This window comes from Heptranchias perlo, chromosome 9 (assembly GCF_035084215.1).
Source record: "Heptranchias perlo isolate sHepPer1 chromosome 9, sHepPer1.hap1, whole genome shotgun sequence".
In the NCBI taxonomy this organism is placed as follows: Eukaryota; Metazoa; Chordata; class Chondrichthyes; order Hexanchiformes; family Hexanchidae; genus Heptranchias; species Heptranchias perlo.
In genome coordinates, this window is record NC_090333.1 from 60,859,390 (window position 1) to 60,883,451 (window position 24,062).

The window sequence follows — 24,062 nt, forward strand, 5'->3', positions numbered from 1 at the left end:
TAATAATCCAGAGATTGTTACCTTTGTGGTTCTGTTTTTCAGTTTAGTCCCTAGCTGCTCAAACTCTCTCAGCAGGACCTTTTTCTTAGTCCTACCTATGTCGTTGGTACCTACGTGGACCATGGCAACTGGATCCTCCCGGTCCAAGGACATCTTCTCCAGCCCGGAGGAGATGTCCTTAACCCTGGCACCAGGTAGGCTACATAGCCTTCAGGACTCATGCTCCTGGCCGCAGAAAACAGTGTTTATCCCCCCCTAACTATACTGTCGCCTGCTACAAACACCTTCCTTTTCACCCTGCCCCCCCACTTGAACGGCTTCAACTACTCATTTCTCAAAAGTGTAGTGTAAATAGTTACAAACATTAAAAATATCTAACATAAAATGTATATAGATCATTCACTCTTCCTTGTTCCCAGAGTAGTAAATAATGTAATAAAGTAAAATTGAACCTAAACATATACATTGCATATGGCTGGTAATATAATACCTATCTCAAATGTAGTAAAATAACAGTGTAGAAACCTCAAGAATACATACACAGAAAAAGTTGAAAATATTTGACGAACTGCATTGTAATAGTTTTTTTTTATATATTTCAGCAACAGTTTGTAAACATGCCTACATCAAAGAAAAATTCTTGGCTACTGAGAATATTTCTGTTCTGCTTTAGATCTTTTAGTTAGTTAAAAGCAGAATAGTTACTTATAGGTGGCTTTAATCAAAATCCTGCCAAGTAAAATGCCTATTTACACTACACCTTCCAGGGATCGAACCATGGTAATTGGTGCTCTACGTTCAGTGCAGAAAAATCCAGTCAACGTTCTGAAGAAAGGAAGTACTGCATTTGGTCCACAACCTACATCCCAAGTGCAGAACAGTGAGACACAAGGGCAGTCAACATTGTCCCTGGATAAAAGCATTGAGATTAATAAGACTTATGTAGTGTCAGCTAGTAGAAGAACTCCAGGACCCCCCTTGCCATCCAAATCTGAGGGTAGGTTGACCCTCCAGAGAAGAAAAACTGCAGATAAAGGAAATCCATGTGCTCATGATGGTACTCATATAAATGCTGATATAGGTGAAGGAGAAAGAAGACTTACCTTGCAGCGCCGTATTAAAGCAGGTAACTCGGAAAGAGGAAATAGCATTTTGAAGGAAAATGCACAAAGCAAATTACAAAGTGCCTCAATGCTGGGCCCAAATAATAACCTTATGCAAACCAGGGGCACCAATTCCACAGATTTTGTGTCTTCTGCAGAGCTTTCATTAATGCAAAAGATAATAGATACCAGAAGCAATCTTTCTGCAACTGCAAAGCAGGCTCCAATTGGCAAAGAACAGGAAAATTCAATAACCTCTTCCTATCGGACAACTGCAGAAATAACTGTTAACAAGGGGGAGATCCTATACAAACCAAGAACACCTGTTAAAAGGTTGGTGGCTGGTAAACCTGATGGAAATGATGACCAGCAAAAGGCTGCGAAAAAGGCTTTTAAAGTACCCACCGATCAGGATGGAAATTTGGTTAGAACCAGGACTTTAACGGCTGATGGAATCAAAACAGCAATGATGAAGCTTGGTAATCAGCAAGAAACCAAAAACCCAACGAATTATTCTGTTAAAACAATGGCCAAAGGCTTCCAAACCACAAAACCAACAATTAATTCTGGGATCAATAACTTAAAATACTCAGCAAATTCAGCAATGGATAGTGGAGATCGAAAGCCACCAAGAAGTGGAACACTTACAAGGGGAACTCTTAGACAGGCAGAGATATCAACGCAGAACCCATGTACAGGGAATGAATTTTTAAATGGAGAAGACAGTGCTGTGACTGTGGCTGTTCGATTGAGGCCTTTCAACAAAAGGTAAGTGTATGAAAATTGAATTGGTTGACTCAGATTCTCGGGAGTCCAAACTGTTCACAGAAAGTATACAGTTTGAAATTCTACATCAAAAGGTTCAATTCTTAGAAGTTCTTTGAGGCGATATTCTTATTTTTTGTCCCCATATTGGTTTAAGGCTGCATTTACATGATATTTATAGCAAGGGTGTGAAGTTGCTGGAGCTGTACTTTAAATCTGAAGTCCAAGGTTAACCTGAACCTGGAGTGAAGAGGAATGAAACTCACTGGAGGATGGACCCTGGTGCCAGATTTACACTACAACTACTTAGCACTGCTGCACACCAATGATATTATTGTAGTGTAAATGCAATGTAATATACTTGTGTGGATAAAAGGAGCAATGATGCACTGAAGCAGAGCACAAAGCATGGGAAGTAGGATTCTTAACTCATCTGTCCTTTCAGCAGATCGAAATAGCTTTGAAAAGCGCATCAAGAATAAGAACATAAGAACATAAGAAATAGGAGCAGGAGTAGGCCAATCGGCCCTTCGAGCCTGCTCTGCCATTTAATAAGATCATGGCTGATCTGATCCTAACCTCAAATCTAAATTCATGTCCAATTTCCTGCCCGCTCCCCGTAACCCCTAATTCCCTTTACTTCTAGGAAACTGTTGATTTCTGCTTTGAATTTATTCAATGATGTAGCTTCCACAGCTTCCTGGGGCAGCAAATTCCACACACCTACCACCCTCTGAGTGAAGAAGTTTCCCCTCATCTCAGTTTTGAAGGAGCAGCCCCTTATTCTAAGATTATGCCCCCTAGTTCTAGTTTCACCCATCCTTGGGATCGCCTCTCATTCTTCTGAACTCCAATGAGTAGAGTCCCAGTCTACTCAACCTCTCCTCATATGTCCGCCCCCTCATCCCTGGGATTAACCGAGTGAACCTTCTTTGTACTGCCTCGAGAGCAAGTATGTCTTTTCTTAAGTATGGAGACCAAAACTGTATGCAGTATTCCAGGTGCGGTCTCACCAATACCTTACATAACTGCAGCAATACCTCCCTGTTTTTATATTCTATCCCCCTAGCAATAAACGCCAACATTCCGTTGGCCTTCTTGATCACCTGCTGCACCTGCATACTAACTTTTTGATTTTCTTGCACTAGGACCCCCAGATCCCTTTGTACTGCAGTACTTTCCAGTCTCTTGCCATCAAGATAATAACTTGCTCTCTGGTTTTTCCTGCCAAAGTGCATAACCTCACATTTTCCAATAATACATAATGAAACTTTATGAATACATAATGAAACTTTACCAAAAATCATATATGTACACATTATAAAATCAACTTGTGATCGTTGCAAATTTAGAGCAATTGTTCATAATTTTTAACCCTACAGTGATATTATGAAGTATGATTTGTAAGGAGCCTCTTCCTTAAAAAAAAAATGAAGTCCTTAGACCGGCATCAGCTCAAGAGGAATGATTATTTCTTGATCTGGGTAGATTTAAATTTTTGGTTCATGACTCAAATGCCATGTCTAACTTCATTACAGTAATATTACCCTAAAAACAATAAAAACCTAAAACTTTTTAAAATTAAAATATTTTTTCAAAAATGAAAGCCTTTTACTTTGCTTGTCCCCCCCCCCCTCACTTTCCCTGTTGTATTTTTTTGTTAACTTTTACTTTTTTTTCTGACTAAAATATCTGTTAACCTTTAGTTTACAACCAGTTCCATTGCCTAGCCTTTGGGACATATGAAGGGGAGCTTAATACAATTTGTTGAACAGTGGGATTATGTTCATTAATTTCACAAGCAGCTTAGAAGTTCTGATATTGAATATGGAGGCTAGAGTTATGAGAATTTGACTGTCTTGTTTGAATATTTATCAAAAGATATCTGGTTTTCACTTTTGTAAACCAGCCTACCAACTGCTACTAAGGATGACTTCGACATAACTACAGCAAAAAGCGTCTGGGCTTGTTTCTCTCTAACCTTTTATAGACTGATCTGATGTGGAATTTTAGGCATTTGGGTGTGTTTGTATTGTCAAACCATTGACAACTTTGGTTCTTTTTGGGCAATTTGCCTGATGTGTGTGTGCGTGTGTAATATATTTAAAGACTAGGAAATTTACTTATGTTTAAGTGAATGGGATCCTTAAATGGAGGGCAGAAGTATATAGGGCAAAATGGATCGTTTACTGAAAAGTTATCTTCAGGGCAAATGTAGAAACAAGAAGCAATGAAGACTAAGGTGGTAACAAATTTCTGAGGGATGTTTCAGCTTTTTGTACATTTGTCCTTCATGACTGCAAAAGCAACAATAACTGGTTTAGATGGTGTGATCAGGAGAACTTGGGGCTAATACAACTTTAAATCATGCCTAGCTCAATGTGGCTTTGACACAATAGGTAAGTATTTGAGTATAGAACCTTGTTACAGTCCTAAAAGGAACCTTCATAGGTTTTCTGGATGTAGTTCAGCATTCTTGAACCTTATGTTTATATAGAGTATCACACCTAATTATCCAACATAGTGGTCAAAACAATATTAATCAGTAGAATGAGTGATAAAACCAAGGAATAGTTCAGACACTGATGGGTTGAAATGTTGTGCTCAACAATTTTGTTGTGAGAACTGTCGGAAATATTTCCAGTGCAAAATTAAAAAGGACTGTTATAGCACAAGGTACTAACCCCCTTCCCAAATTAAAATATCTTCAACCTGAGATAAGAGTCTCATTGTCCCAGTGTAAAAATAAAGCACTGTTGACATCCACTGTCATATCTCCCAACTGAAAGTGATGTCCCTGATAATAAATTGAAGAGGAATAGATGATGAGAATGTCCAACAAAGGCCGCAACGTCTGAGCTGGTTGTGGTGGGGGTAGGACGGAATACCTTACTCGGCATGCATGTTTTTCTCTTTGTTCCCCATTTCTTTTCTACTCAACCAGATAAATGGCTTTGTTCTTACTTTGTCAAGTTCAGCATCTTTGAGTACAGTATATGTGATATGGTTTGAAAAAATCTCTATCTTTTAAAAAAAAATTACTCTTTTTGAAACAATTGCCTATTCCTGATGGCTTATCAGTGCATATTTGTAAGATTTAAGGATACTGTCTTAGAAAAAAGTTGTATAGCTAAGAATATTGGCTGTTATGATCACCACTTACTTTTGTTTCAATTTATCATGTTTTTAGATATTTATAAAACACATTGGGATAGGGCAGCATGGTCGTGCTATGTATTGGAGTACAAATGGCAGAGTGGATTACTGATGAATGTTTGATTCCCCACTCTGCTGACTTCTGGATCACAGCCCTGCCAAATGGAGGTCAAGCATCTCGAGGGAGGGAGGGAGGGAGGGAGGGAGGGAGGGAGGGAGGGAGGTAGAATTGTATGGATTACTTCTACCTTGGCAGCCAACCAAGAGTAGCAGTTGCAGTGGTCTGTGCACAGGTAAGCTACCTGGCCTCACTACTTGGAGGCAGCAAGAGTGAATTGGAGGATAGGGAGACCAACAAAGAGACAATGGACAGAAGGTACCTTTGTTCAAATGAGGGTACAGATCCTCAAAATAGAGCAGTTTATATGGATCTTTGTGAACTCTATCAAAATACAACCACGTGTTGTCTTTTGTGTCTTCTAAGAGTTACACTCCAAATTTGCAAAAATAAACCAAGGAAATGGTCAAGGTGAACAAAATGTAATCAAGACAGACCATTGAGAAACAATAGTTGACATTATAACTTGGAGCAGAGCCAATCTGTGAGTTTACATAACATTGGCTTACCCAATACAGTTTTCAGGCTTAAGTTGATCTTGCAGTTGCCTATCTCTGAACACACATCTGATGTTTGGTTTTATCTTTATCAAGTGTCAACCGAGGCTCAGTTGGTAGCACTCTCTCCTCTGAATCCAAAGGTTGTGGGTTCAAGTCCCACTTCAGTGACCTGAGCACATAATTTAGGCTGACACTCCAGTGCAGTACTGAGGGAGTGTTGCATTGTCGGAGGTGGTGTCTTTCAGATGAGATGTTAAACCGAGGCTCCGTCTGCCCACTCAGGTGGATGTAAAAGATGCCATTTCACTATTTTGAAGAAGAGCAGGGGAGTTGTCCCCAGTGCCCTGGCCAATATTTATCCCTCAATGAGCATCACTAAAATGGATTATCTGGTCATTATCACATTACTGTTTGTGGGAGCTTGCTTGTGCACAAATTGGCTGTTGTGTTTCCTACATTACAACAGTGACTACATTTCAAAACCTTTCATGGCTCAGGACAAAATACTAAAACCTTAGAAATGTAAGCCACGCATAGTAACAGCAGAGAATTTATAGCAACGGAAACAGATGCCAATCTTCTATGAGAAAACGCAGGAAATGAGGTCACTGTCTACATGGCAATCCACTTCTATGTGGATAGAGCAATATTTATCAGTCACAGGGAAATGGAAAGGATTGTTAAGTGTATCTCGCTCCCCCAGCCCATGCATTACTCGAGAAAAACTTTTTCATATGAAAGTAAACAAGCAGATGGATGATTGATGAATCAATTGTCATACAATGCTTAAGATGGAAAAAAGCCACAGCACTCTTCAAATGCTCTTGTTAAAAATGAAAATGCACAGTACTGTGCTGAAATACCTCATTAGAAATCAGGAATATACAATAAAACTATGGCATTCTAAGTGATCTAGTCATAAGAAAATGTTAGTTAAAGTTGAAGCTCGTGGAATTGAGGGCAAATTGTTGACCTGGTTAGGAAATTGGCTGAGCGGCAGGAGACAGAGAGTAGGGATAATGGGCAGGTACTCAAATTGGCAGGATGTGACTTGTGGTGTCCCACAGGGGTGTGTGTTGGGGCCTCAACTGTTCAATGTATTCATTAACGACTTAAATGACGGGATAGAGAGCCACATATCCAAGTTTGCAGATGACACAAAGATAAGCAGCATTGCAAGCAGTGTAGATGGAAGCATGAAATCAGAGAGATATTAATAGATTAAGTGAATGGGCAAAACTATGGCAAATGGATTTCATTGTAAGCAAGTGTGAGGTCATCCACTTTGGACCTAAAAAGGATAGATCAGAGTACTTTCCAAATGGTGAAAAGCTTGAAATAATGGATGTCCAAAGAGACTTAGGGGTCCATGTACATAGATTAAAATGTCATGGACAGGTACAGAAAAGAATCAAAAAGGCTAATGGAATGCTGGCCTTTATATCTAGAGTACAAGGGAGTAGAAGTTTATGCTACAGCTATATAAAGTGCTGGTAGACCACACTTGGCGTACTATGTTCAGTTCTGGACATCGCATCTGAGGAAGGATATATTGGCCTTGGAGGGAGTGCAGCGTAGATTTACTAGAATGATACCTGGACTCATTACGAGGAGAGATTACAAAAACTAGGGTTGTATTCCTTTGAATTTAGAAGATTAAGAGATGATTTGATCGAAGTTTTCAAGATATTAAGGGGAACTGATAGTTTCTCTCTATCTACCCTATTTCTGCTGGTTGCGGAGTCTAGGACTAGAAGACATAGCCTGAAAGTCCTGGCTCTAACGTTTAGGAGTGAAGTTAGGAAATACCTCTACACACAAAGGGTGGTAGAAGTTTGGAACTCTCTTCTGCAAATGGCAGTTGATGCTAGTTCAATTGTTAATTTTAAATCTGAGATTGATTAGATTTTTGTTAACCAAAGGTATTAAGGGATATGGGGCTACGGCGGGGATATGGAGTTAGGTCACAGATCAGCCATGATCTCATTGAATGGCGGAACAGACTCGAGGGGCTAAATGGCTAAATATTCCTGTTCCTATTTGAGTCTTGGGTATTTCTTGATGTGTGATGGAATGTGGGTTATGCCACTGTTCTCTATCAAGTTCTTGTATAGTACATGGGGAACTGTAACTTTGATGTCTGTGGGATCTTGCCATGTTTGCCTACATAACAGTGACTATAAAAGTAATAATTGTAAAGCACTTTGGGAAGTCCTGAGGATGTGATACGGTGCTGTATAAATGCAAGTTCTTTCTTTCTAAAACAAACTCTGATCAATGATGTAGCTCTCGAAGTCATGTATGACTGACGCTGATTAAATCAATTCAATTTCCTCAGTACTAAAATTGCCTGTGACTCAAGCTTGCTCACCTTGTCTAAACCACACAGAGCAAGTAGTGACCTGCTTTCAAGTCCCATTCATGCTGTTGTAGAAATTTATTGAGGTATGAGTCAGCTAAAGGCGTTCGTTCATTTTTTTGCTTTCACGCAGCAGAAATAATTTGCCTCCAAATAAACAATTAGACTTTTCTTGCAACACAATGTTTTGATTGTTTATTGTAAATTACTTTTTGAATTTTAGATCTCCCTAAGTAGATAATGGATGATGGACACGACAGAATGATGCAAGGGTCCTAAATGAGACAATGTGTTATTGACATAAATGGACGTTTCAGTACTATTTTGTGACTGGATGATGCAAAATAGAGTGGGGCCTTCGTTACCTGCCGGAATTTCTGCAGGACGTCACCTCAGACATAGTTTGCTAATGTTTCTTCTCTTTTACCTCCTGTTCTTGGTGAATAATACTACATAATGTTTCTCTTGTTAATTGTATTGTAAAAGCCTTCATTACTGTTGCTGCACCATGCAAAAAAGACCAAATTGTGGGTACTCTCAACTTTCTGCCAATTTCTCATTATCTATCTGGTGATTTGTTCTAATGTGGTAGGTAATGGAGGTTCCACTTTACTGCTTCCTATCATACTTGCAAAGCGTGTTAAGGCTGTTAAGCAGAACACCATTGTTACACCATCTTTTCTCTGCTTTTTGACTCCTTGAATTAATGTTGGTCTTCCACTACCAAGCTCAAATGGTTATTCTTCATGCTTCAGCAAGCCATGCAGTCATGGAGTACATCGCAGTCGAGCCCAATCCTGTGAGTAGATGTACGTGTATACTAGGATAAACACTTGTGCATGTGTGTGGTGCACACACACATACAGGTGCAGACCTGCATTTTCTACAGGAGTCATTGTGTAGTCATCAAGAGTTGAGATCCTGAAGTGCTCTCCCTTCCCCCTTCTGTCCTCTGTGTTGAGGCAAATTATAGTGACCCCACTGCTGCTTCAACTAAGATCAGCTAACTCAACAGACAGGGCATTAGACCTGGGACCTTGTGCTCTCTGGCTAGATGCTACATTGAGCAATGCCTTTATCTACTGGACCATTGGATACGAACATACGAATTAAGAGCAGGAATAGGCCATTCGGCCTCTCGAGCGTGCTCTGCCATTTGATAAGATCGTAGCTGATCTGATTGTGACCTCAACCCTACTTTCCAGTCTACCTACTATAACCTTTGACTCCCTTGTTAATCAGGAATCTATCTAACTCAGCCTTAAAAATATTCAATGACCCTGCTTCCTCCGCTCTCTGGGGAAGGCGAATATTCAAGGCGATTTAGACAAGTTGAGTGAGTGGGCAAATACATGGCAGATGCAATATAATGTGGATAAATGTGAAGTTATCCACTTGGGAAGGAAAAACAGAAAGGCAGAGTATTATTTAAATGGTGATCGATTGGGAAATGTTGATGTACAAAGGGACCTGGGTGTCCTTGTACACCAGTCACTGCAAGCAAACATGCAGGTGCAGCAAGCAGTTAGGAATGGTATGTTGGCCTTCATTGCAAGAGGATTTGAGTATAGGAGCAAGAATGTCTTACTGCAGTTATACATGGCCTTGGTGCGACCACACCTGGAGTATTGTGTGCTAGATAGACTGGATGCAGGGAGGATGTTTCTCCTGGCTGGGGGGTGGAGGGGGTCCAGTACGAGGGGTCACAATCTCAGGATACGGGGTAGGACATTTAGGACTGAGATGAGGAGAAATTTCTTCACTCGGAGGGTGGTGAACCTGTGGAATTCTCTACTACAGAAGGCTGTGGAGACCAAGTCACTGAATATATTTAAGGAGGAGATAGATAGATTTTTAGACACAAAAGGCATCAAGGGGTATGGGGAGAGAGCGGGAATATGGTATTGAGATCGAGGATCAGCCATGATCATATTGAATGGCGGAGCAGGCTCGAATGGCCAACTCCTCCTTTTCTGTGTTTCTAAAGGAGTTCCACAGACTCACAACCTTCTGAGAGAAAAAATTTATCCTCATCTCCATCTTAAATGGGAGACCCCTTATTTTTAAACACTGGCTTCTAATTCTAATCTAGCCCACTAGGGTAAACATCCTCTCAGCATCTACCCCTTCAAGTCCCCTCAGGATCTTATATGTTTCAATAGGATCACCTCTCATTCTTCTAAACTCCAATGTATACAGGCCCAACTTGTCCAACCTTTCCTCATAAGATAACCCCCTCATCCCAGGAATCAGTCAAATTAACCTTCTCTGAACAGCCTCCAAAGCAATTATGTCCTTTCTTAAATAACGACACCAAAACTGCACACAGTATTCTGGATGTGGTCTCACCAATGCCCTGAACAACTGTAGTAAAACATCTCTACTTTTATATTCCATTCCCCTTGCAATAAATGACAACATTTCATTTGCCTTCCTAATCACTTGCTGTACCTGCATACTAACTTTTTGTGATTCATGTACTAGGACATCCAGATCCCTCTACCTCAGAGTTCTGCAATCTCTCTCCATTTAAATAATATGCTGCTTTTCTATTCCTCTTGCCAAAGTGGACAAGTTCACATTTTCCCACATTATACTCCATCTGCCAAATATTTGCCCACACACTAAACCTATCTATATCCCTTTGCAGACTCCTAATGTCCTCTTCCCGACTTACTTTCCTACCTACCTTTGTGTCATCAGCAAATTTAGCAACCATACATTCGGTCCCTTCATCCAAGTCATTGATATAGATTGTAAATAGTTGAGGCCCAAGCACTGATCCCTGTGGCACTCCACTCGTTACATCTTGCCAACCTGAAAATGACCCATTTATGCCTACTCTGTGTTTCCTGTTAGCTAACCAATCCTTTATCCATGCTAAAAGATACCCCCTACACCATGAGCTCTTATTTTGTGTAGTAGCCTTTGATGTGGCACCTTGTCAAAAGCCTTTGGAAATCCAAGTACACCACATCTACAGGATCCCCTTTATCCACGTTGCTTGTTACTTCCTCAAAGAACTCTAATAAATTAGTCAAACACGATTTCCCTTTCACAAAGCCATGTTGACTCTGCCTGATTGCATTGAGTTTTCTAAGTGCCCTGCTATAACCTCTTTAATAATAGATTCTAGCATTTCCCTAGGAGGTCTGAATTGTGTCCTGATTTCAGAATTCTAATTTTTATGTTGCTGCAACCCATCTGATGTAATGGTTATCTCTAGAACTTACTGTGGCCCTGAAATTGTTGTTTTAGGAGATATTCTTTTTTTTCTTGAAAAGCGCTGTAGTTTCTGGTAAGCAAACAATTCTTTGAGCTCTGCTTATTTTTTCAAACTGCCTCTCATTTTCAAATTATATCTTTTTAAAAAATTTGTAAGTAAGACTCCCTTCATTTTGTTCTCCATTCCCTGGGCCAAATACCAACTCTGCCTGAGAAGATGGGAAGCTTCCTTCTGTGCCATTCTACACTGGATATCTGGAGGCATATGAAGGCAATCGAGATAATGCTGCTTCTCATTTTCCTTCCATCACCCTTGGTGACGTGGCTGAGATTGGGAACTCAGCTGTACGATGGACTACTGGTTCAAACCCATGTATCACCATTCTGTGTCCCTGTGATTGGTGCTCAGTAAACTGTACCACCTTGCTACCTGTTCCTTATGTTAAATGGAAGTGAAATTTTGTATTCAATATTTAGTGTTTATTTCTATTTTTTTTTGCTGTTGATTTGTCCAGGTGATGGGGGTGGGAGGTGTAAACATATGAGAAAGGGTGGGAGAAGATTAGTCCATCAATTTAGTCCATCAATCCTGCTCCATCCGACATGACGCAGCATTGTGCATCATTGACCCCCCCTCCCCTACCCCGCCATAGTCATGCAATCTCCTGGGAGATGGATGGACCTTTTTATCAATTAAGATGGGGACGGTGGTATAGGTATAGCTAATACAGAGCAGTATGAAGAGATGTGGATGAGAAACCTTATGATGGAAACTACTTTTTGGCATGTGCAGTATGGCCTTAGTCACAATATTGTAGAAAGAGATCACTGAGTCAATACCCTAACAGTGCTACACAGATATTAAAAGGCAACATACATTTGTTTCTGTATTCTCAACATTATTTATTGGTAACATAGTAATGTTCTCTATACTTGTGTTGAATCTGTTCCTCTTATTTTTGTTCAGGGAAAAAAATGAAAATGCGCAGGAAGTAGTTTTCATGAAAGGACAGGACACAATCGTGCAACATCCAGAAACCAATCACGTGTACTCCTTTGTTTATGACTTTTCCTTTTGGTCGTTTGATGAGTTGCATCCTGAATTTTCAAGCCAGGAAACAGTATATAAGAAAATAGGATTCCCTCTGCTAGAAAAAGCCTTTGAGGGATACAACACATGTCTTTTTGCATATGGGCAGACTGGCTCTGGAAAGTCGTACACGTAAGTTAGGGTAGAAATTTATAATGGAGGTTGTTTTAATGATGCATAAAAGTGTTGCATAAAGTATCTGGGTTATTATAATCTGAGAATCATTCCACAATATGAATTTTCACTAACCTGGTCGCTGGTAAGATCAGGGTTGTGGGTTAGTGAAAGGAGTGTTTCAAAATCCAAATGTAGTTCTTGAGAATAATTCAACTGAAATGTTTTTGTTTAGATGGACATCTCGTCAATCCTATTGTGACCCATGAGTCATTCCAGATTCAATGCTGTTTTAAATTTGTCCCTTGCTGTAACTATATTGTTTGTTTACAATATCAAATGCACCACATTCATGCATATCCTCCTCTCTTTACAGCGGGACCTACAGCGTGCGTACTTAATTTGAAGTTGCTTCATTCAAATTATGTAATAATTAGAATCTTTTGAGCTCCAAATTCCTACATTGCTGTTATTTTGAATTATTGGATAACTTGAATTTTTTTAGCACAACAAATAACTTCACATTGTCATTATTCCTGACAATGAGAAGGTGTGCACATATCACTATAAGAAAAGTCCAGAATTCTCCCCAGCCCCATTACCAAGGAAGCTCAACAGTATCTTGTTTAGTCTAACAGAAACTGAACTGTTGGAGTAAAAATGATGTGAACAATGATTACTGTGGAACTATACCTGGTCATTTCTTTTAATCCTAAATTGAATTGATTTGAAGTTTCACCTGCAATGCATCATTGGAAAATACAACATAATCCCAATATTTTATCACCACTGTAAAACCTTGACTTGTACAACTGTAACTATTAATTTTTTTTTAATGAAGCAGTCAGTGTAGTTTATTTCATATAAATTTAGCTCATGATGCTTAAATATATTTTTGATACTTTAAAAGGATGATGGGCTTCAGTGAAAAGGGGATCGTACCAAGGTTCTGTGAACAGTTGTTTGCCAGGGTAGCAAAGCCTGAAATGCAGCAGGTTAGTATTCTTTCTAAAAACAAATTTTACACTTGTAGTGGTCCAGCCTCATTGAATTTTTTGAAAAAGATTTTCTGCTTTAATTAAACATGCAGTTTAGATTTGCAGAGCAATTTTGCTTTTCTTTTCAAAATCTGTCTGGAACTGAGATTAAAGGCCCGATTTTAACCTGGAGCAGGAATCAGGCGGGTGGGGACTGAGGCAAGTGTGAGGCCCCAGCAATTTTTAACTCCCAGTCTTCATCTGCATGCCACCGGTCAGTTCCCACTTAAAACTCGTGGGAAGTGGCAGTGGAATGTTGGGCAGCAGGAGGCTGCTGTCCAGGACAAAAGGAATGGTTCCCAGCACTCTGGTAAGTTGCAGGGAGGGGGATTTCAGCATAATCTTGTGATGGGGAAAGTGGGTTGGGGGGGGGAAGCCTAATCTTTCCTTGTGGGGGCCCAGAGGAGCACTCCTGCTCCTCAGGGTCCCTCAAGAAAAGTTTTTAAAAAGTATCTCTTTTGGCCCCGGCTCCTCTTTTTCTGCTGTCTTCACCTGGTGAGAAAGTCGCAACGGTTTCCCCCGATCAGGCCATCGATGATATCAACAGAGCCCAATCTGCATATTTAAAGAAGGATCCCGCTGGTTTCAGGCGGGTGTCGTTGCCGTCTGCTCAGAAAAGCAGGTTAAAATTCCAGACTGTGGGAAAGGAGCGGATGACAGCGGCTATGTCTCCTGGCCTATTTTAACTGCACCTGCCTGCCTGGTTTCCGCCAGGCGGAGAGGGTTAAAATTCCCCATAAGTTATTAGCAGACAATGAAGTTAAGATTTTATACGCGGAAATGTTCTGATCTGTTTATTCAGCAGCTTAAGAGTTCAACAGAACAAGGTTAATCATGCATGATATATTTTGTAGTACAGTAACATAAATTTGTTCTTGATGTGAAAAATCTTTCCATTTCATGGGTAATAAATAGAATCCTATCTTGATATTTTTCTTTTGATTTTCAAAGATTACTTACCATATTGAAATGAGCTATTTTGAAGTCTACAATGAGAAAATTCATGATTTGTTGGTTGGTGGAAATGGAAAAATGCAAGTTAAACAATCTGTAAGTGTGAAGAAAATTATTTACATAACCAAAACTTATTTTGTGTTTTCAAATTTAATTTCTCTCATGTTTAAAAATTCAGTTCAGGTAAAATGCTCCAAGGCAGGAATGCTACCACTAATCCAAAGGCTCACCCTTCCTCTCCCAGTACTATTTTTAAATTTAGTTCTCCATGGCATCATTCCTTGGCTGAGTGGCAAGGCAGGTGATCTGCTTGTCGGTTTCTGCCGGTGCCAATCTTGATCATTCTCAAAGAAGAGTGTGAGGGGTTCCCGAAGTGATTTACCTGCTGATTAATCTTTTGCTTTCCATCAATGTGAGGGTGCTCCTAATCTTTGCTTGTTAACTCTGGCATTTCAGAGATTGGGAACTTATAGTGTGCGAATCCTGAGCATATGTCCTTGATTTACTACTCTAGTGAATCAGGTTTATGTGCTAGAAATTTTGTGAGAGCGTCTTTCTTATTGAATACCCTATTCCTAAACTGGATAATGTTTAACAATCAGATGGAAAATTGCCATAGTCTTAGATTATGTTCATTCCACTTAAGAAGCCAGTGAGCCAATGTGAAATGTTGCCACTTTGAATTTTTCCTCCGCACCAGCCCAAGCAAACTGAAGCCGGTAGTCGTGCTTACTCGAACACCCTGCCTGAGACTAGTTCTCTCAATGCAGACTAAGGATTAAGCATGGAATCCTCCTTGCCTGTGTGGCTCAGTACCACACCAGGCAGTGGATTTAACTGCTGGGCTACCAGAAGAGCCGCCACCTATTAAAAAAAAAATCAATAAACTTAAAATCTAATAGCTGTTTTCAGACCTAAAACTTGACTGCGTTTGAACAGCTGGACTGGTATTTACACTTTTTTTGTGTGTATATATATATATATTACGGGTTCTATTGCAATATTTATTTTGAGGTATAGTTAAAACACTGTGTTCTTTGTTACTTACAGCTCCGAGTGAGAGAACATCCAGTCTTTGGACCTTATGTGGCTGATCTCTCTTCGTAAGTTATGGTCAATGAGTTTATACCAAAGGGTAATGTACATTCCATTAAAAAAATATTTTGTGCAGGATGGTAAAGGTGACATTTATGATGGGATAGTTTTCTTCATGTTTTCAACATCCATACATAAATAAGAATTTCAGTCATTCAAGGGGTGGAAGGAGAAATCCCTTGGGGATGTTTCCCTTTTAATAGTTTTGTACCATGCACTGGCATCTTGCTTGGATGGCTTTCTCCCCTCCATTCTTTCATAATTGAGTTTTTCTTTGGGCTTTGCTCTTGGCTCTTTCTCCTGTTGTCAGAAGTAGATTCCTATTACTCATATCTTAAAAGTTAATGTTTCTTTGTACATGAGTAGTTTAATTTTTTTCATTGAGTTCAGTATCTTTGTGGAAGTGAATGCTTTCCTCATTTTTAGATTAACTTTCCTCATCTCTAGACTCCTCATTTTCTTCAAAGGAAAGGTGGAAGAAAGAACAGCAGAAAGATGAGCGAGGGGTTTGGATTTTGCATCTCTGCTTGGCATGGTTCACATTTGGAACGGAATGGAGTGGGATATTGAACTTGTCCTCTGATTCAGTGGCATGGAGCATTTCTGCACCAGTGCCCACTGCTCAGTGCCACCAAGCAGCCCTGGTATGATAGAAATTCCTATTTGCATATGGAGAACCAAACCAGGGTTTTATTGCCAAATTGAGCATTTACCCATATGTAAACATGAAACAGGATATTTATTGTAAATCATTGATCTAAACACTGTTAACTGATGCTAAATTTTATGTCAGTCTTTCTATTGCCTAGAAGAGATTCCAAAGCCTGGATTAAATCACCTACCGTACAAATACGCACAGTTTTTACTAGTTTACTTTTATCTCAATTATGTAAGTTTAACTCTTTTTTTTATTTCCCAGGAATGTTGTCACCTCTTATGTAGATGTTCAGGTGAGCATTATATCTCTTGTTTCAAGTCTAAAGAAAATGGTCCTCATTTGTAATGCAGAAAGGCTTGTCTTTACAACATTTGTTTTATTTAAAAGCAAACTGGTGCTATTAGAGATACTTTTTAAAAAAAAATATTTCCCCACTAGGGCTGGCTAGAACTAGGGAATAAACAAAGGGCGACTGCAGCCACAGGCATGAATGAAAAGAGTTCCAGGTCTCACTCCGTCTTCACGCTCGTCATGACACAGACCAAGGTACAACATCACTAATTAACTTTGAATGCAATTTATTTTGTATGACTTTTGACACTTTTACATTTGCTAACAGGAACGGAATCAATTTTTGAAAATGTTCTTAATTGAGGCTTAGCAAATTGAAATCCACTTAATCTGTTTTTTTGGGCACTGGATGTGCTTGCCAGAATTTATCTTGATTGCATCCTTTTCATTGAAAAGAATGTCAATTGGCCTAGTGGAGGAACCATTGAATTCTCTGAAAATAAGGAAGGTACTAAGAAGCCTAATAGAGTAAGAACATTACACAAAAAGTTCCAGTAGTGTCCTTTCCTATTAAGGATCCCTTCACGCATTCATCAACATAAACCTACATTTCTTATTGAAGCATGTTTCGCACCATAAACCTAATGCCCGGTAGTTGCCATTTTATCATGGACTGGTGTTGAAAGCATTTCTCCCAAATTAAGTGCTACCCATCTGTTCCTCAGAGGTGTGCGAAGCAGCATTACACATGAATCAAATCTGTTCTGAAGCCTTCTACAATGCAGTGCACCATTTAATATGAAGTTCTACTTTGGAATAGTTACTTTAACAATGTTTGGGAGAAAAAACTAAACAAATTTATTTCTGTACATAAAAAATGACAGATAGGCAAACATTGCCTCCTGAATTTTTTTTTTAAATGCTGGGTACAGAGAAAGTGATCTTTGCTTTACCCCTCATGGGGAATAGCCATGAAAATCTAATGTTTTCTTCATCCCCTTACTTGTTTGCATTGTGGCTTCTACTCCAGTTAAGACCACATTCTAGAGCACCCAAGTGTCTCTGAAGTCTCCTGAGTTTTGTTTGGTCATTGCAGATCTTCATTATGTATTTTTTTGATAAATTAGGATTGAAAAAGTGGAAGAAATATATTTGACCAGTACTTCAGTGAGATCGACCAGTTCTTCAGCTTTATTATACTTGGCAAGCCTGGTCTGACAATAGCTTGAGACTGTTGCCACTCAAGTGTATTTCTGTATGACATTGCTGCCTGTTCCAATACTATAGATTGATTAGCATTCCTTAACATGAGAGAGCTAGGTTCATGGCTGGTATTCTGTGAATGAAGTGCAAGTACAACCTGGGCAGCTCCATCAAAATGAGCAATGACTGGTAGCAGTCTGATAACTTTTGAGTAAGTGTGATTGACCAGTGAAAAGGAATAATTCCACCTTGGTTGTTAATAGTGTAAATATTCTGTTCAACCTTTTAATGGACTTCAAATCTTTTATTCTTCCTGTAGACTGAATTTGTAGAAGAGGAGGAACATGAACACTGTGTAACGAGCAGAGTAAATCTAGTGGATCTTGCAGGAAGTGAACGTTGCTTTACAGCTCAGACCAGTGGCGATAGACTGAAGGCATGTGCTTTACAAACAACTGTTAGTCTGTAAACGTAGTAAAACATTCTGTTTTTGTCTGAATAGCTCTCTAACAGCACATATACGGAACATTTGATTGTGTAATGACTGCTCTCTCTGTTGGCTGGTGGCCTTTTATTTATAAGGTCTGCAAATATATTAATATGGAGGCCTAGAATTTTTTTTTACATGGAAATGACAACAGAGAGACTGGTCACTTGGCACAATCAGTCCCTGTTGGTGTTTATCCTTCACATGAGCAGTAGCCCTAATGCTGCTCTGTTCCAAAATCCCTTTATTTGAACCACCTATCTAACCTGTTATTAAATATTGACATGGTCTCTGCTTCAAACACTAACTCTGGTAGTGCATTCCACAGCCGTACAACCCTCTCTTTTTAAAGGTTCTCCTGCTCTCTTACATTTAATCTTATATAAGTTCCTCCTTCACAGTGCAATTTTTGGCCACTACACAAACATTGTTAGCTGAAGATCACAGGACTCATCCAATGCAACAGGATGTCTGAATGCAACTTCGCTACTTAGATATAAAATTGGAGGGGGGGGGGGTGTGGTGGTGGTGGTGGTTATGGAAATACGTGAAGCAATCAAGAAAAATGTATATTTTGTTTGGCAGTTGTCAGTTCTTTGAGATTGCAATGTGTACATTTCCTGGTTTCTTCTCTCTACCTGGATAGTTTTTGATTTATATTTCCCAAAACTATGCACCATCTCCCAAGCAAGAATCACCTTCATGTTCCCCTCCAAGTCACACACCATCCCGACTTGGACATATATCACCGTTCCTTCATCGTAGCTGGGTCAAAATCCAGGAACTCTGTACCTAACAGCATTGTGGAAGCCCCTTTACCACATGGACTGCAGTGGTTCAAGAAGAAGGCCCACTATCACCTTCTCATGGGCAGCTAGGGATTGGCAATAAATACCGGCTTTACCAGCGATGCCCATATCCCAAGAATGAATTTTTAAAAAAGGATGTCACCTAGTTCGTTTTTGCTGGTGGCAATATTGAGCTGGCAGTCCAAAGTTGTGAGAGTGCAGCATCAGTTAATTCTGTGCATTGCTTCTGCTAGATTCCTCCATCAGATGTACTGAGTAAGGTCAGAAGTTTACTGTGTGGGCAATTAAAAGGGAGAAATAGCCATTTGTCAGTTTATGCCATGTTATCTTCATTTGCTGCTGAGTGTCTGTTGGCAACGTATTTAATTGCATTGAATTATTGTTTTCAAATGTGTACTGACCATTTTTCTAGTAAATGCTGAATATTTCTCAAGCTTACAGTAATTACATTGCAATTATTAATCTTTGGTGTGAATAACCTCACACATGGATGACAAGCTACATTAATTGTTTTGTCAATCTAAATAAAAATACCACATTAAATTATCAGTTTTTTTGGTAGAATAAATGTTAACTTCCAGTATTTTTTTAATGAAGTAATCCAATCTCATGGGGCTTAGATGACTTGTAAACTATTTGGTCTTCCCTGCCATAGTTCTTCACATCATCTGAACCCTTTGATTACAACGCAGCTGTGTACTCACTTCAAGTATCATTATTTTCCATTTATTTTTACTGCACTAGATCTGATCCATTTATTGCAATAATTAAAATATACCATATTTCTCCCAAATGGTCTTCAGGCCAGTTTGAACATTCTGAAGTGCAGTTTTACAGTACTTTATATGTGACTCCTGCACCACTAGAATGTTGCCCTTCAATTTAAAAACATTGACATTTTGTCACCTTTCTTACAGGAGGGTGTAAGCATAAATAAATCTCTCTTCACCTTGGGAAAGGTTATTTCTGCACTTTCAGAACATTCTCAGGCTAAGAAGAAAGTCTTCATCCCTTACAGGGAATCAGTGCTAACATGGTGAGTTCTAAATTATGATACAGTGCTGAAAGTGAATGTTGAACAGAGTTGTAGTTACATGGCATTTGCTTTTTTTTTGGTGTCACATACATGATTTAAGCTTAGTAAAGCTGGCTTAAGGAAATTGCATGCTACACTTAAAATGGGAAAAAAAATGTTTTATTAAAGAAAATGCCGCATAATCTAGCAGGACTAATTAATTTAAGATGTGCAAGATAAGATTTCATAATGCATCACCGTATTCTGCTTTTACACTGCATGTCGAATGCATGCTAGTATCTCCTACATGTATGTTCTAATTTACTACTGCTTAATGACATTTCAGAACACTGATTCTTTTCTTTTGGTTATCAAATATGCTGCAGGTTATTGAAGGACAGCCTTGGTGGCAACTCAAAAACAGCTATGATAGCTACCATCAGCCCATCTGCTTCTAATGTGGAGGAGACTCTTAGTACACTTCGATATGCCAAACAGGCTCGCCAGATTATCAATATCGCAAAAGTCAATGAGGACTCGAGTGCAAAATTAATTAGAGGTTGGCTGACATTTTCCATACAAGTCAACTTGTATGTGCTTTGTTTTGACATGAATTCATGTTTAAATTTTAAACCAGAAACTTGAACTGTAAAAATGCAACAAGCCCTTCTCAAGTCTAGGTTATTTTCTAGAAAAAAGTTGAACTTTTGTAATTTTTGGCTTTTTCTGTATAATATGAAAAGGGGGGGGGGAGAAGCATAATGAATGCTATATAACTCAATTTTTAAAATCAAATCACTTTTTTGTACATTTAGCATTACATTATTGGTCATTCGAGGTCAACTCTCTGTCATGGTGCAAGTAAATCCTATTCTACTCTTTGGCATATTTTAGCATTTCAAACTTTGCACCACCTTATAGTTTAAATATGTTTGTAACAGTGAAGTGTTTGGTACGCTGGAGATTTGTGTTTGTACTGTGGAAGAAATAGCCACGTATTACGCATGGAGCCACTTCCTTCCTAATCACAATGTTACAAGTGAAAATGTAGAAAATGGCACGAAGGTTGTTTGGGTCAGTCGCCATCTTTTTATATCGGATTTATCAACGTGCTTTTCATTGGAACTTAATTTTCAGACATGAATTTTGGTTAAGCTGTAATAAGATAAAGAGGGCAGGTATTTAGTTTAAATTAACTATAAAGTAAAATGTTGATCATAAGTTCATGTTCTGATTATGATAACAGTATTTTACTTTGTAACAACTGAAAGTAGTTTTGTACCTGGAAAATATTGGATATTAGGTAGGTTTGAACAAAACGCTTTGAAGGCTTGTAGTTTGGTGAGGACATTATTAAATATTATAGGGAATATCCAACTCTTCAACTGTCCAGCAAGTGGTGCTGTTCTTCTGTTTGTGTAGTATGTTTCAAACAATTGCCAAATTTAAGAAAAGTGCGTTTAACATTCAAGGTGAAGGATCTTCTGAAAGTAATTTGGAAGTTGTTTTAGTACAATTTGGTATCTCAATTAAGATGTGGAGATGCCGGTGATGGACTCAATTAAAGCAGTGACAATCTTCTGGAATTCAGATGTGTTCTCATATTAATCTGAGAGCTACTTTTCTGCTCCTGAGCTATCACTGTAAATATCAAGGTTCAATGCCTGTAATTCTTGAACTGAGAGTATTGCAGTGTGCCGAAGCAGTGAGTGGCACAAATTCCATTTCCCATGTTAGAGTTGCCACTCTAATCCAATGAGGAGGCACTGAGTGGAGGCAACACATTTCCTCATCAAGGGAGGGGAAACCAGAGAGTTATTCCTGGAGCTACTTTTGCATACTCCAGTCAGCTGCAGAGTGGCATTGCATTGGCTCTTGTACCAGGTCAGCAACCCACTTCATGGCTCCAGTTGTTGCATGGTTAGGGGTCACCAAGAATACTGAGGAGTATAAGGGTTCATACACTTAAAAGAATAAAATTATCCCTGGTGTCAACAGGATGTATGTAGAAAATAAAATTCACTATTTGATTGCAAATGTTTTTAAGTGAAATTACTATTCACTGAAGTATTCCAACCTGAACATTGAAACCGTTGATATAATTAGTATGTTTGTAGCAGCTTGAGGTTTTAGCACCATAAAGAGTTTTAATAAATGTAATTCTAACTTTTGATTTCTTACTGAATCAGATCTGAAATTAGAAATTGAAAAGTTGAAAGCTGCCCAGATGAGTAGTCAAGGAATACAGTCTGAGAGGTATAAATCATCCCAAAAGGAAATAGGAGCCCTAAAATTGAAACTCAGTCAACAGGAGAGGGAAATGGCAGAGGTACAGAGGTAAGATGATGGATCTGCTGCATCACAGATTATTAAGGATGGAATGATGAACGGCAATTTGGCCCATCAAGCTCACCTTGTCAAAAGATCATGTACAATCAATTGTTTTTGCTCGGTATTTTCCATAATGTATGTGTGTGTGAGAGAGAATTTCTTTTAATAGGAGCATGCGAACACGGGTAGACCATTCAGCTCCTCGAGCCTCTTCTGCCATTCAATAAGATCATGGCTGATTTGTACCCTAACTCCATCCACCCACCTTGGCTTCATATCCCTTAATACCCTTGGCTAGCCAAAATCTATCTGTCTCCGATTTAAAATTATTAATTGAGCTGGCATTTACTGCTTTTTGTGGGAGTGTTTCAGACTTCTACCACGTTTGACAAGAAGTGTTCCCTAACTTCTTTCCTGAATGGCCTGGCTCTGATTTTTAAGGCTATGTCCCCTTGTCCTAGACAACACCACCAGCGGAAAAAGTTTCCCTCTCTACCCTCTCAATTCTTTTCACAATCCTAAAATGAAAGATCATGGGAGCTCCATCACCCCCAGGTTCCCCTCCATCATCCTGACTTGGACATGTATATCCATTCCTTCATTACCAATATCCTAGAATTCCATACCAAGCATCAGCACAAGGACTGCGACTGGTCAAGGGAAAGGCCCATCACAACCACCTCAGGGCAACTAGGGATAGGCAACAAATGCAGCCTTTTGAGCATCACCCACCATTCTTAGAACTAAATAAAACAAAAAGCAAGTTCATTTCTGAGAGAACCTCTGAGATTTAGGACTCAAAGTTATGAGGAATTATCCATGTGACTCTTCTCTTCACTCTGTCTACAGTACGTATTATGCAGAGCGTCTAAAATGTTTTGAGTATTTGTGTTATTTGGCCACTTTAACATTCTTGTGTACAAAATGCAATGCAGTGAAGTCTATACTAAACAGTCACCACGTGCCAGGTGGGAAAGTGGATGAAGGCATTGTCCTTCCACCTGCAGAACCCAAAGTTAGACCCAATTCTTTCCGTTTGGGCAGTTTCAATCCACATTTCACTGGCCAAGTAACTTGCACAAAACTCACCTTGTGGCTCACAACACTTCTTCCTCTCCTTCATTGAAAATATGATACATGGACTATGTAAAGTTGGGCAATTGTTGATGCATGGTTGCTGTTCAGATTATGGAAATGATGGCTTCCAAAGGTTGATAACTGCTTAATTCACTTACCATTTAGGCCTAAGTCATTTTTGTTAAATTCTAGGCTAATGCTTCAGAATAATTGTTGTTTATATCTATGATGTGGAGATGCCGGTGATGGACTGGGGTTGACAATTGTAAACAATTTTACAACACCAAGTTATAGTCCAGCAATTTTATTTTAAATTCACAAGCTTTCGGAGGCTTCCTCCTTCGTCAGGTGAACGATGTGAAAATGAAATCCTCGAGATGAAATCGCATTTATAATTCACAGAACAATGCTTGGTGAGTACAGACAGTTTTTTCAACTGCCCGTTGCCAAGGCAATCAGTGTGCAGACAGACAGGTGTTACCTGCCAGGTCTCACAGAATATACAAATCACCAAAAAAAAACAACAAACAAAAAAAAAAAACAGAGATAGAGAGGTAGAAACATAGAAAAGACAGCAACTGACCCGTTATATTAAAAACAGATAACATTTGTTCGCTGGTGGGGTAACGTGTAGCGTGACATGAACCCAAGATCCCGGTTGAGGCCGTCCTCATG

At 39.2% G+C, this 24,062-nt stretch overlaps 1 protein-coding gene across 1 annotated transcript in view; it reads left to right on the top strand.

The window, feature by feature from the left end:
- The first annotated feature begins 741 nt into the window (after positions 1-741).
- Positions 742-24,062, top strand: part of kif14 (kinesin family member 14) — an 82,128-nt gene continuing 58,807 nt past the window's right edge. Inside the window, exons 1-11 of the mRNA XM_067990617.1 lie at positions 742-1,871; positions 12,194-12,448; positions 13,341-13,425; positions 14,419-14,517; positions 15,472-15,524; positions 16,436-16,466; positions 16,613-16,720; positions 17,988-18,104; positions 19,882-20,000; positions 20,366-20,538; positions 22,169-22,316. Of these exons, the coding sequence (XP_067846718.1) occupies positions 742-1,871; positions 12,194-12,448; positions 13,341-13,425; positions 14,419-14,517; positions 15,472-15,524; positions 16,436-16,466; positions 16,613-16,720; positions 17,988-18,104; positions 19,882-20,000; positions 20,366-20,538; positions 22,169-22,316 (2,318 nt within the window). The remainder of the gene's footprint in view (positions 1,872-12,193; positions 12,449-13,340; positions 13,426-14,418; positions 14,518-15,471; positions 15,525-16,435; positions 16,467-16,612; positions 16,721-17,987; positions 18,105-19,881; positions 20,001-20,365; positions 20,539-22,168; positions 22,317-24,062) is intronic.